The 12,990-nt window shown below is 41.8% G+C and overlaps 1 protein-coding gene and 1 long non-coding RNA gene across 24 annotated transcripts in view; one reads left to right on the top strand and one right to left on the bottom strand.

Annotated features, from left to right (window-relative positions):
• Positions 1-8,263, bottom strand: part of ROBO2 (roundabout guidance receptor 2) — a 473,555-nt gene extending 465,292 nt beyond the window's left edge. For all 21 annotated transcript variants that reach the window (XR_010833100.1, XM_067001298.1, XM_067001316.1 and 18 more), the window contains exon 1: positions 7,023-8,263. Coding sequence is in view for 20 of the 21 variants with exons in the window: in XM_067001298.1 (XP_066857399.1) it covers positions 7,023-7,077 (55 nt within the window). In the remaining variant the exon portion in view is untranslated. The remainder of the gene's footprint in view (positions 1-7,022) is intronic.
• A 168-nt stretch (positions 8,264-8,431) lies between these two features.
• LOC106040342 (uncharacterized) lies at positions 8,432-12,132 on the top strand. Of its 3 annotated transcripts, none has more exons than XR_001209853.3 (3): positions 8,432-8,727; positions 10,231-10,458; positions 11,103-12,132. It is a non-coding gene; the product is annotated as an uncharacterized lncRNA (long non-coding RNA). The 3 variants fall into 3 exon arrangements; XR_007162570.2 differs by having other exon boundaries at positions 8,432-8,838; XR_007162571.2 differs by having other exon boundaries at positions 8,432-8,864.
• Positions 12,133-12,990: the final 858 nt, after the last annotated feature.

Genomic DNA, 12,990 nt, shown 5'->3' with positions numbered 1-12,990 from the left:
CTTCTTATAACTGCTTCTTAACTCTTGACATTTTCACAGCAGTAAAAAAGTACCGCTGGTACCCTGGCATGAACAGTTACTCCATTCAGTCTGAATGAGAAAGAAGTTGACCGATGTTAGTTACCTGACATTTTGGTTTTAAAAGGTTAATTTTTTTCCACTCGGTTTCTCCTGCAATCAATGGCAAGTGATGAATAGAAGTGAAATACAGAGTTTATTGTGTTTTACAACTTGCTGCTGGCCACTTATTCTTTACATTATTTGGCCCATCTTCATTTCTGACAAGCACATTATAGAGACTCTCCTGGCCTTGGCACAGCACGCTGAAGCTGTACCGGCAACACAAAGACATGTTAAGAGACCACGTGCTACAATTCTGTGGCATAATCATCCAGGTGAACTCTCATGAGTAAGACCACACTTCAGCCCCTGACATCCCCGCCCACACTACCAGGTAATTTCCATATATCAGACCAAATAAACTGATGTCTCAATTAATCTGAGGAAAAGCGATGAAAGAAAAAGTAAATTATAACCAAGTATAAAGCTGTACAAGGGCAGGCCACTGTCTCTCACTGTAGTTGGACTGAAGAAGTACAATGAAGATGCACTGACAAGAAGGGTACTTCAGCAAAGCAAGCCATCAAGGTTGCTCTTGCAGTGAGCACTTGAATATGATGAGGAATTAATCTGAAAATGCTCTGTTTTCTTCCAGTCATCATTCACACAGGCAGTTAGAGCCAAATTGTTATCTCCACAACCAGAACAGATAAATGGCATACAGAATTTGCAATAGGACCTGGAAGCACCCCATCTCAATTGGTTTTCAAGTATACACTGGAGTCACCAAAAGATTTGTGGCCTTCAGTTATCAGCAAGCCAAAGATGATACTTCCACCAGGAAACAATGCAAAACAAACAAGTCATTTTTAACATTAAGCAAAATGAAGCTATGTGGTTTTCACTAACATGGGGTTTTGCTGTGCAACTAAGCTCAAGAAGAAATTAAGCACGGGGAAGGATGTTTGCAAATCTACCTAGGCTGTAACTGGAAAGTTAGCTCAGAGCCCAGTTAATCTGATAAGATAACTTGCAGAGAGCTGCGGATAACAACTATTATTTAGTGAGTTTACAGACAATTTGCTTAGCCAAAAAAATAGCAGGGTAAGAGTAGTGAAGACTGCAAATTCAACACATATACACAAGCAACTTCTGCCAAAATATAGTTTTAATTAACATCTTCACATCATGATTGTCCATAATACAAAGATGAATCTCAATTAGGCTTGGCTACTAGAGCACAGCAGCTCAATGTACGTACCAGCAGGTTATTACACAGGTACTACTGGTTAGTTTGTGTATTGTTGCTCATGTATTTATTTATGAAGGATATTATTTTAATAAAATTAAGAGCACATCTTGGCTCTCTTCCATGGCAGCAAAGCCAAGATAAGCTGCAGAGATGGAATTAAAAAGCCATTTCTTACTTCATGAGCATTTGGGTTGGAAAATACTAAGAATTCACATCACTACATCCAAAACCCAGCACAAGCAGCAGACTTCTGATTAGGAAGGGATACTCTGCACTAGTAAGGAGAGCACTACAGAACAAGTAAGGAGTAGGTAGGACTGAAGCAGCAACATGCACTTCTACCCTCTATTTTTTGGTAATTATCTCCACAGAAGGATGCAGTAACAAGCCAACTTTATCTTGTAACAAGCTTGCATTTATAAAGATGAAATAATGATTTAAGACGCACATCTTATAGTAACTCAAGATATTGCCTGTTCTCAAAGGTCTTTCTCATGGAGGGCTGAATACGAAAATTGTTATAGATTTCAGTGGTACAGAATCAGGTCCTAAATTAACAAGGCCTTGTTTAATTATCTGATACAATAATGAAAACTATTAATCACCCATGGTCAATACTTATTTTGTTAAGGAAAGGGTTGGAGATGAGGACAACATCGACAACTCAATCTTACCTCTGGATGTATAACTTCAAGGGCAGAAAATCTACCATTTCTGTTGTAGAGTAGAAGCTAGGACTGAGAGTAAAGATGATGAAACTAAAATCTACATCCACAAATCCTTCCTTATGTGCAATTGTTTTGCAAAGATCTCATTAGTAACAGTCCACATGAATAGTCCTGTATAAAAGGTAGCCTCAAAGCTACTGCTGAAATAGCAATTCTGTATTGTTAGATTCTGTATTGTCCTCTATCAAAATTTAAAGGAATTTTCAGAATATATATGGAACGCATGTTTGAAAAATGAAAGTGTTAGAAGGCTTGGGTAACAAAAACTTTCTGTTAAAATAAATAAACAAAAAATCTGTACTTACACATAGGAAATACCTGCTTAGTCAGAAATGAAAAAAAATTTACTTGGGAAAAGTGAATACATACTTCTGCACACAAAATAAAGAGATTCCCAGAGAAAATTAGAAATGAGAACCAGTAACCTAGCCTGGTGGCAAGAAACAGCATCAACATGATTACAAAGTATCCTCTGCAAGGTTGGTACCAGAGGTGGCGAGCCAGATGGCAGCCACAAGCAAGAGCAACCTCTGCCATGCCAGCTGAGATAACAGATAAAGCCTGACAGCAGTGTTTCTCCTAGGTGGTTGAAACAGAATGTACAGAACCTGTTAGCAATCTATTTAGCTGAGATCAATATTTGAATAGCAATTCAAGGGTAGCAAATGGCTAAAAAGCCATTGCATACTCTTTAGTAATTTTCACTAAATGGTTCAGCAGTGGACAGAGCATGTTTGGAGGTTAGTGCAATGATTCTACATAGCATTGCTATAAAAAGGCAACTCCTGGAAAAGGAGTTGACCGGACAGACTAGCCAATGCTTCCATTTTCTCTCAATGAATTTTTTCAGTGCATGCTTTTGATGCTTTTTATGTGTCCTTAAAATATACTGACATCCTTTCGTCTACTTTTAAGACTGTATACCTTTCGCTCGCATTGCTATAATTAGCTTGCTTTGCAACATCAACTTTTCCACAAGCAACATCAACCTCATTATTCCAGAAAGCTACTAATGGAAGGACTATTGTACTAAGTTGAATTCACTGAAAAGTTTTATTTTTATTTTTAAACAAACAAACAAAAAGATGTTCTGTCTTTTCTAAAAGAATTGTGGGATATCAGTCAGACCTTCTGCAGTGTACCAAACTAGCAAATGAACAAAACAAATTACTTGGACTATCAAATTACTTTTCAAACATATCCTTCTCTGGAAGTGCTATGACAGCATTTTCTCATTGCCTATCTTTTGCACATAAATATATGCTGTTGCAATTACAACTTAGGAGACAGGAAGTAAGGAAAGCACAACATTAAGACTAATTCAGCAGAACTTTTCATCATGGGCATAAATTCCTCCCTACTCAGCAAAGTTTTCAAGCATATGATTAACTTGGAACACATGTTTAAATTCCCATCAACTTCACTGAGATTCTGTGTAAGCAACAGAAGCACGCACCTAAATGCTCTGCAGAATTGGGTCCTAGGGAAGAACAAGATAAAGGAAACAGAAACACAAAATCTCCATCTCAACAGACTTTTACTCTCAAGGTATTAAAATGCACACATTCCACAGAAGCAAAGGTTATCCATCAACAGCAAAACTCAACATGAGAGATCAAGACCCTGTCAGCTCAAGTATGCACTGCAAGAATATACTCCAGCTTTGTATGTAAGCCATGTTCTCTGATGGGCAAGTGAGATCTGCAGAAGGCCACAGATACGTACCTCACCAGTGGAAGAAATAAAGCAAAATTAAAAAAAAAAAAAGGAAACATAAGATAGAATGCATGATCCACCATTTTACATACTTTTCGTTAAGAAAACAAGAGCTTTTTGAAAAATATTAATATGAAGATAAAAGGCTGCTTTTACAAAAATTTTCTTGCATAAATTTAACACAATCACGCATATAACATTATCACACTTGCAGTTTTCAAGAGACAATGTCTAAAAAGCCAGCCCTGACATAAAAGGTCGCCATGTTCACTGAAAGCACTGTGAGTCCTACCAGGGCTGAATTTGGCCCAATCAATCCATTTTCCATGGTAATGTCCACATGCCAGCATTCACAGTAGCTGGGAACTTTTCTGTTAATATTCCAATCTTTACTAATGATTGGAAGAAAGACTAGAGAGAGGAAAAAAAAAAAAAAACATAATGAAAGTCAACTGACCCCTATGAAAAAATATGTAATTAGCTATTTTAACCCTAATATCTAGTATTTCATTTTATGATACAGTGTCTAATATTTTATTTAGTTAGTTATTTAAAAAGAAATGTAACCAACATTGGTAGCTAAAGAAAAAAGAAGAGACAATTGCAGTTATTCCCTGAACAGACTGCAAGAATATGGGCAGGGCTACAAGAAAATCAAAAGCACAGTAAAAACATATATATGTGCCACATGTTTTCTGCCATTTTCATTGAGCTCTGCAATTTTCAGGTGTCATAGAAGCATGGACAAAGAAAATAATACAGATGAAAAAAATTACCACATTGATCTACACCACTGTGCAATACCATTTTAAAATCACTAAACAAAGTTAATGTCACAGAGAAAATTATGGCTATCATGCATCAGATGGTGTTGTCTTTCTCTGGACCTCATACCAAGAGAGCAAAATAAATAAATAAGAAAACCACACCAAACCAAACAAAAATAACAACAAAACCACTCCCAGAAACAGAAATGCATTAGGAGGTAACTTTTAAAGACAGAAAACCAACCAAGGACTTATTAAATTAGTGGTCAATTGGGGTTTGCCTTTTTCCTTCAAGTATTATAAATAGTGCTAATGTTGATATATATCTTTTCAAAGCAACCGGTGGTATATGTCACCCAAAGGTATAATCACAATTGCTATGCTTCCCAAGGGACAAAAGTATTTCATGCCAAGCTTGCATGCCAGTATTTCTCCAAAGCTACTTGTTAGTCACTTATACAATGACAGCTTGACTGTACTTTGTCGTGATATGCTATCCACACAATGTTTTTTTTTTTGTATTATTTGTATTTTATTTATATTTTTTTAAAGAGTCGTTACCATGCAAACCTGACACAGTCTCCAAAAAATCTCCCCAGGAAAGGGGAGTTTGTATTCTGTGCAGTTTCTTGGCATTTTTCCCCTGTAACGGTCCAGCTATACACTAGCTACATGCTTCACCCACACCCCCACCCTCGTCCTATAAGGCTAAAACAGAACAAAGGTTCTACTTGTGCTCCCTGTGACAAAACCAGAATAAATTATGTCTTGCTCCTGTCGTTCCAGCAAGCTGGTTAATTGCATTTGTTTCATGTATCTCCAAACAGCCTGGTACATTAATTACATTCTGTAACACCAAGCTCCTCTGATTCACTCTGTCACTTCCACTGAGCACTTTAATTGTCTTCCTTCTAGCTACGTATAATTTTAAATGCTTACTAATAATTACAGTTCTATAGCCTGATGTTTTCAGTTTGTATACAAAGGTACCTGAGGTACTGAGAGTGGTGGCCTTAAAGTTGTGAATCAAAATATGCTACAGTAGGGTAAAAAAATAATCTGCACAAAACCATGACCATGCTGACAGATGCAAATGTTCTACTAAACACCTTCACAGTTAGGACTTCCTACTGCTTAGCATGTACATGCATTAGGCAAAACCCATTTTCCTATCGGTAGATTAAATCTAAGGTTAAACTGCATAGTTTATTATGCCAGCAGTGTAAAGCACCACTTCAGTGTCTCTCCCTTCTCGGCTATTTTGCCTCCCTACTTGCTCGGAGTGGGGGGAGATGAGAGGAGGGGCAGAAACACCCAAAGCAGCCCGTAACTGCAAACAATAATCCTAGAGCCCTCGCTTATGGGCTGACACAGTCAGTACTGCAAGCAGTAGCTTCCTGGAACAAAGTTTTCCCTCACAGACAGAAATAGCCAGGGTCCCAGATCCTAAACTCATCCGCAGCCTGACAGACTGCTTAGAGATGCAAATACTGGGTGGTAGGAGGGCTGCCAAACATTTGATCCCAGTACACGCACATGTAGGACCGTGCAGATGCTTGCTTTCTAGTTGTGTGCTTGAGCTACAGTAATGCATTTAACGCCGATGCTGCAGCACAGCGCCAGCCCCCACTCCCAAAGAGAATTTACCCTTGTGCTGAAGTTTCCGCCCTACCAAAGCGTGCCTCCCCTAAAATGCTCCTTTATACCCCGTCAGCCACTCCTTGAACTTGAAAACTGCCAGAAGTGTGGCAGAGCAAACTGAAAAGAGGGGGAAAACAGACACCAAAATAAAAAATAAAATAAAAATAAATAAGAAAACCCAGCACAACAACGCCTTTCCCCCTAGCGCTCCTACCCCTCACGACCACGCTCCCTGCAGGCTGTCCGTAACGGAGGGGGGGGTGGGGAGGACGTGATGTCGAGGGGAACAGGATGGTGTCGGGGAGACCCCCCCGGGCGCACCTGCCTGGCCCCGCGGGGCACGGGGGCAGTGCCGTGCTGTACCAAAGGAGACGTTTAGGGACTCTGGAAAGTGGCCAATTCGCCTCACTTGGAGCGGAGGCACAGCTAACCGATTTATTTCATCAGCTGGCTCTCCTGCTGGAAAGTTTAACAATAGCAGGAGGCAAAGTAACGCCAGGTACAACAGCTCCCTGCCTCGCTATTCTCCTCCCCGCTTTCCTACCACCACCAGCACCGCGAAATAAGAGATTTAGCACGGGGATTTTTCCCCTTCCCTGCTTCCTCAAGTCAATATTCTACCATCCGTACACTACTTTTCCATTGAGTTAGCAGATGGGAAGGACTGCTTATTGGAAACATATATCCTCCATCCCCCCACACACCCCCTCCCGCCCCCAAATGCCATTTTTATAGCAGAAACAAAATTAAGGCTCTGTAACGCTAAAGCTCATAATGCTGTCCATGTGCTGTCCCAAATCAGCTTCAGATGAAGGGGAATTCTGCGCAGAAGGGCACAGCTAAAACAAGCGAACTTACCATAGACTTGAAAAAATGCAAATCCAACGAGCAGGAGTGGTTTCAGCAGACCCATTTTGACATATTAAAAGCAATCCCGATCGTTTGCGAGACCAATTCCACAGAGATCCAAAAAAAAAAAAAAAAAAATAAAAAAGTATCCAAAGCCTGTGAGACGCAGGGTCCAAAAGTTTTCAGTTTCCTAGCAGCTACTTAGAGCAGAAAGTGAAGCCTGGAAGCGAAAAGCTGCAGATGGAAAGGTCTTGAGTGTGCCACTTTTAGATCCATACAGATTAGAGAAGGGAGCGAGCACTGAAGGCTTCTGCTTTGCACACACGCTCCTTCCTAAATTCCCACCAATACAGCCCGACCAGGGGAATTATTCACGTGTGTCTAAGCCCCTCTTTAGGATCCATGGCAATCCAAACGCCAGCTCTTTCTTCCGAGGACAAGGAGAGGCTCTGAGAGAGGACCTGATTCCTAGAAAGTGTTCCGCAAACTTCCCGGCACTTTGCAGGAAAACCATTGGCTCGGTTCGGCTATTTTGCTTGCCTCTCTCCCTCCCCCTACCCCTTTTCCTCTCTCTCTCTCTCTCTCTCTCCCCCAAATCAGTTCAAGCTGCGGAGTTTCTCACTTAACTTCCATAATAGGAACGCATAGGCAATGTGCTACAGGCTTTCTCAGCATCCCCTGCGAAGCAAGCCGCCTCTCTCCCCTACACCTCCCTCCTCACTGGAAACCCGAGCGGGAACTGCCGGAGGGCAGCAACTCCGCCGAGGAGCCGCTGCTGCCGCTGTGGCAGCGGGGTGCGTGCGGCTGGGGGCGCGGGGACCTCCCGGGCGGCCCCGGCAGGCCGGCGACCGCCTCAGCCTCGCCTCAGCCTCTCCCCTGCCGCCGCCTCCGCCTCCCGCCGCCGTGGACACCCCGGGCTGGCGGGGAGAGGGAGAGAGAGGGAGGAGAATGAGCGCGGCGGCTCCCGCGGCTGCCTGGCGAGGGGAGGCTGCGGGGTGGGGACTAAAGCGCTGCGCCCCGCACCCACGCGGCGGCGGGCGGGCACCGGGCACAGGCCCCGCGATCGTGGGCGAGCCGCTGGGGCTGCTCCACGCTTCGCTCCCCCGCTCGCACGCACGCTGGCGAGGCAGCCCCTCGCCTAAATTATAAATAACACCACACGGGTCACGCGTGACACGCCCCACCCGCGGGCCCGCTCAGCGGCGGGGCACCACCGAGCACCCCTTCCCTCAGCCCTGTACCCCTTTCTCACGCCCCTGTCCCCGTTCCCTCACACCCCTGCACCCCTTCCTCGCACCCCTCCCTCTCCCCCCAGCACCGCCCGCTAGCGGCAGTGCCCCCTGGAAGGAGCAAGTCCCGCCGGGCAGGGAAGGAGCGACCGGCACCGAGGGGAACCCCCCCAGCACGAGGCGGCGGTTGTGCGGCCGTTGGGCAGCCGTTGGCGGGTCGGCGGTGAAGCGCCGCACGGTGAAGCGCGGGCGCCCCCTTCCGCCCGCCGGCGGTCAACAGCCGCTGCCTTCTGTGGCGGCGGGGGGGCCGGGGGGCAGCGCCCAGCGGCGGCCGCCTCGCCTCAGGTCGCCCCGCGTGGCAGCAGTGGGCGTGAGAGGGGAGCGGTGAGAGGGAGAAGGGACGGGGAGACTTCGCTGCCGGCGAGAACGTGGAAGAGGGACGGTGGCACGTAACTTTTCCAGAGAAACCCCTCAAAAATACGAGGGTAGTGCGTTTAGCTACCATATATATATATATATATACACACCATAGATCCTCGGTTTCAACGTCCCACTTCAATATATATAGATATGATTATTTTGGACAACGACACTAGGTAAAAATTAACTGCTGAATGAAAAGGTGGGAGTCGTGCTTTGCTGCACTAGGGTGAGCAGGGCTACCTAAACAGGAGGGAACAGTTAACTTCTTACGTCTTAGGCAACTAATCCAAAATATTTTTTCTTTTATTGAGTCTCTTGCTTTTTGTTTTGCATATGCTAGAAATATTTATATAATCGAGATTATTGTTTTAGTAAGTTCTTCATGTAGAAGATCCAAACCATATTCTTGCAAAACATAAACTGCCCAATAAATGATCTGCAAGTTATTTCTTATAAATTGTTGTGTAATCAGTGACAAGTATTGCCAAAAGTGACAGTGTGAGGGGTTTGTAGTGTTTTAAGTGCGTAAGAAGATTCTTGCTGTTCCATACAAAGCCAGCAGACACCTCCAAAGCCTCTATATGCAAATCAGGGAACAACGTCCTCCGACACTTACAGTATGCCCGGTAGATAAATAGATATTAATACGCCTGAAGACTACCTCATGAAGAAGGCTGTAATTAAAGCTAACTAGGGTAAGGTGATCAAAATGGTATTGTCTGTGTGCTCGTGAATTGGCAAAACCAGAAAACCATAAATCACCTGCCTAACAGCGATGTGTGTAACATGAAATATTAAAGAATATTTTCCTTTTCAGTGGACATTGCAAGGACACTGTTCATGACAATGCTGGCTTGTTTATTACAGAATTTAAAATTGGAAATAGTTACGCACTGTACAGTTCTTTTTGTGCTTCTCAAATAAATGTAAGATAAATTTAATAACAGCTGATGCAGACCAGAACACTTGGTAGATGTATACAGTCTTTGAAACCCTTAGGTACAGAGGTACCTGTAAAAGGGTATAATGACTCATATAAACATTCTAAGGCAAATCAATGGGCTATTCATTATAGCTGCCTCTGTTTTATTCATTCACTTCCACAGAATACCACTTTGCAAAACTTTGAAAAGTTTTATCCAAATTTAATCAAGTATTTTTAAGTATAAATTTGCCCGTATGTACTTCAGTGGTTGTTGTTTTTTGTTGTTGTTTGTTTGTTTTCCTTTGAAAAAAAGTTAACCGTCCTCTGAAATGGATAGCAGGGTCTGAAAGAGTTGAGAAACTGGCTTTTGTATTGGTTACTGTTTGCTCAATTTGAGAAAATGGGGCTATGTTTGAACAGTGTGCAAAACAAAACCAAAAAAATGACGTCATATGGAGATCCTGCTGGAGGGGTATAGTTGAGGTTTACATGTGTTACAGCTTACAAGCACATGACATGTCAGAGATGAGAGTCACTGGCCTATGAGCATAGTTTGCTTGGAGCAGCATTTGCTTCCATTAGAAAATGTAGTCCAGATACAAGAATTAAAAACAGTACGCTTCTCTCTCCTGTCTTTCAGTAACCTCCTATGAACATGGACAACTAGACAGATGTTCTTTGCGTGAACAGCAAAGCCTCTACAGGGGAAGGGAATGTGCCAGCCCTTTGTTTGGCTATGAACAATATGCCACCTGATGAAATACTTATGTAAGCAGGATGAGGAAAAGACGTGTCAGTATTGGAGCACATAAATCTTCAGTTCAAAGAGTGTTGTTGAGGTGGGACTTTGAAACAAGGAAATTACACGGTAAGAGTGCCCTGATTCATACGAAGGGCATTCAACAAACGAAGCAGGACTAATTTAGCAAAACAACAGTAAGATCAAATACATGACAGTAGTAAAAGCAAAGGTTTCATTGCTTCTACCTTGGATTCCTACGCTAATGCATTAAAATATTTAATACGAGAAATAAGATCTAGTGTTTAAAGTGAGTGTTGTAAGAGTAGCACTCTTTTCAGGTGAACTCCACCATTCATTGCATTTTTCTTCTGAACCAATAGTAAAACTTCTGATGGTACAAATGCATATAATATATTCTACCTGCTGGTTGCCATAAAAACCTTTTGTTATCCACTTAAAGGGGAGAGGATGACTTGAGGTGGATTACATATAATTTATTCCAAATACTAGAGCTACTTATCCAGGAATTGCTTAAAGTGGCTAGAGATTTTTAATACCTAGTAATATGTTCGATAAGTGATGGTCATATGTGGGCCACTAATTTAAATTCGAATCTGGTCTTTTTAGATTCTGGAGTAAAGACAGCTCCAGAGAATAACTGAGAGTATCTAATGTTAGGCTGGCTCAGAAACACAAAAACAAAAGGGAAAAGATGCTCAATACACATGAAACTTCCAGGATAACATACTTTTTTCTTCCTCTGCCACCAGCGGCTGCTGTGCTATTCTGTTCCAGGTCACCAGGTTCTGATGTCATCGGACTACTGAATGCATGATGAGAGAACAGGATTCATAGTTTTTAATCCTTATAAATGCTGAAGCATGGGTGTTACTCCTGCTCCAGTCAATGAGATCTTCACAAAGACTGGAGAGTGGAAAGTAGTTGAAGGACTCAGTCCAGAAAAAGCTGATGTGTTGGTAAAGAGAGTGTAAGCACTGTAGCTAGATCATTCTCATGGGAGGACCCTGAAAATTAGTTTTTCTGCTGTACTTGGCTATCACAATTTTGTCTAACCTCCTTTCCTAGAACAACTTCTACAGTTCGTGTGGAGGAAAGAAAAATGATGGGCGTGAGAGGCATATGTTTTATTCTCTATTGCACAGCTGTCTCTTGCATTGCAGAGGACCACCTTCTGCTTCAATATTAAGGTTCCTGACTTGTGACATCTGACTTCAGAATGTTCCTATGGAAATACCAGCCAAACAACACTTAGGAACCCTGTTTTGAAATGTCCTCATCTTGCTAGCCTTTGTTAGTATCTCTGCACTATTTTTAGTTACTAGTACAGATAACTGCTCACCACAATGATCTGTACTGTAAGTAAATATTCTGTAAATTAAATTATTACAAGTTTTTTGATATACATCATATGCTCCTTTTAAGTTTTGCATCCACAGCTCATTAAATGTGCAAAAGCTGGTAAAACAAAGATGGTATGGACTCCTGACAATTTTTAAAAGAGCCTTACCTAAAATAAATTCTACTTGATTCTCTTATTTTTAACTGAGATTCAGAGTAGGCAATGAAGCACAAATATTTATATGATAGTTAAAATGTTACCATGTAAAGATTTTGTAGATCGTATTTTCCATTTCTTCTATGGATGTACTTTTACTGCCCATAAAAATAGATAGCGACTCTTTCACACTTTGCAGGTCGGTCAAAAGTTCAAGAAAGTAGAGAAATAATACATAGTTTAAAAAATAAAAAATAAAATGGACTAAATAAAAACAGGGTCAGATTTCTTCTTTCTGGGGGCAGAGAAAGGAGTTGAAAGGCAAGCTTTTCCAATCTAGCTGTGACATTCACAAAAGAATTGATAATTTTACTGCTGTGTGAAACACGTCTATGTTTTTCTTTTGAGAAAAATATGGCAGCACACCATCCTTTGAGATATCCAGAGCTGGGATTGGAAAGAACAACAACATCTTTATAGTAACGTACTAAGAACAGTACATTAGAAATACGTGACTTACTATAGTAGTGGCTGAATTCTGAGAACCTATAGTGTGAAGAGTACAATGCCTGTCATAATTGTAGGCACTAAAATTGTTTCAAAGTTGTTGGGCTTGGTATGGACTTGTATAGACTTGCATAGAGCAGATGGAACCAGACTGTTTTCAGCGGTACATGGGGACGGGACAAAAGGCAATGAACAGCAGCTGCAATATGGGAAGGTTCTAGTTAGGTGTCAGGAAACATTTATTTATTTATTTATTTATTTACCATGAGGACAGTGAAACAGGTGCCCAAGGGGGCTGTGGAATCACCATAACTGCAGATGTTAAAAACTTAATCAGACAATGATGTAGACATTGAAGTTGAGCCTGCTTTGATTTGGATTAGATGATCTCCAGAGGTCTTCTGACTAATTTTTTAAAGTTCCATGATTCTATGACGAGCATTACTGGCAAAGTTCTGAATATGCATGTCCTCTTGTTTGACACTGAATAACAAGGTCTTTTGGTAGAGAACTATGTGCTAAAATGTCCAGTTGTCCACACTTCTCTTATAAAATCATGTAAAACTGTACACACGAGCTACAAATAACAAAATAATTGATTTTTCTCAGATTTAAACCATTTCTGTTGCAATACT

The sequence above is a fragment of the Anser cygnoides genome, chromosome 1 (genome assembly GCF_040182565.1).
Source record: "Anser cygnoides isolate HZ-2024a breed goose chromosome 1, Taihu_goose_T2T_genome, whole genome shotgun sequence".
NCBI classification, from domain to species: Eukaryota; Metazoa; Chordata; class Aves; order Anseriformes; family Anatidae; genus Anser; species Anser cygnoides.
Note: the sequence above shows the minus strand (reverse complement) of the source record. Positions and strands in the feature narration are given on the sequence as shown.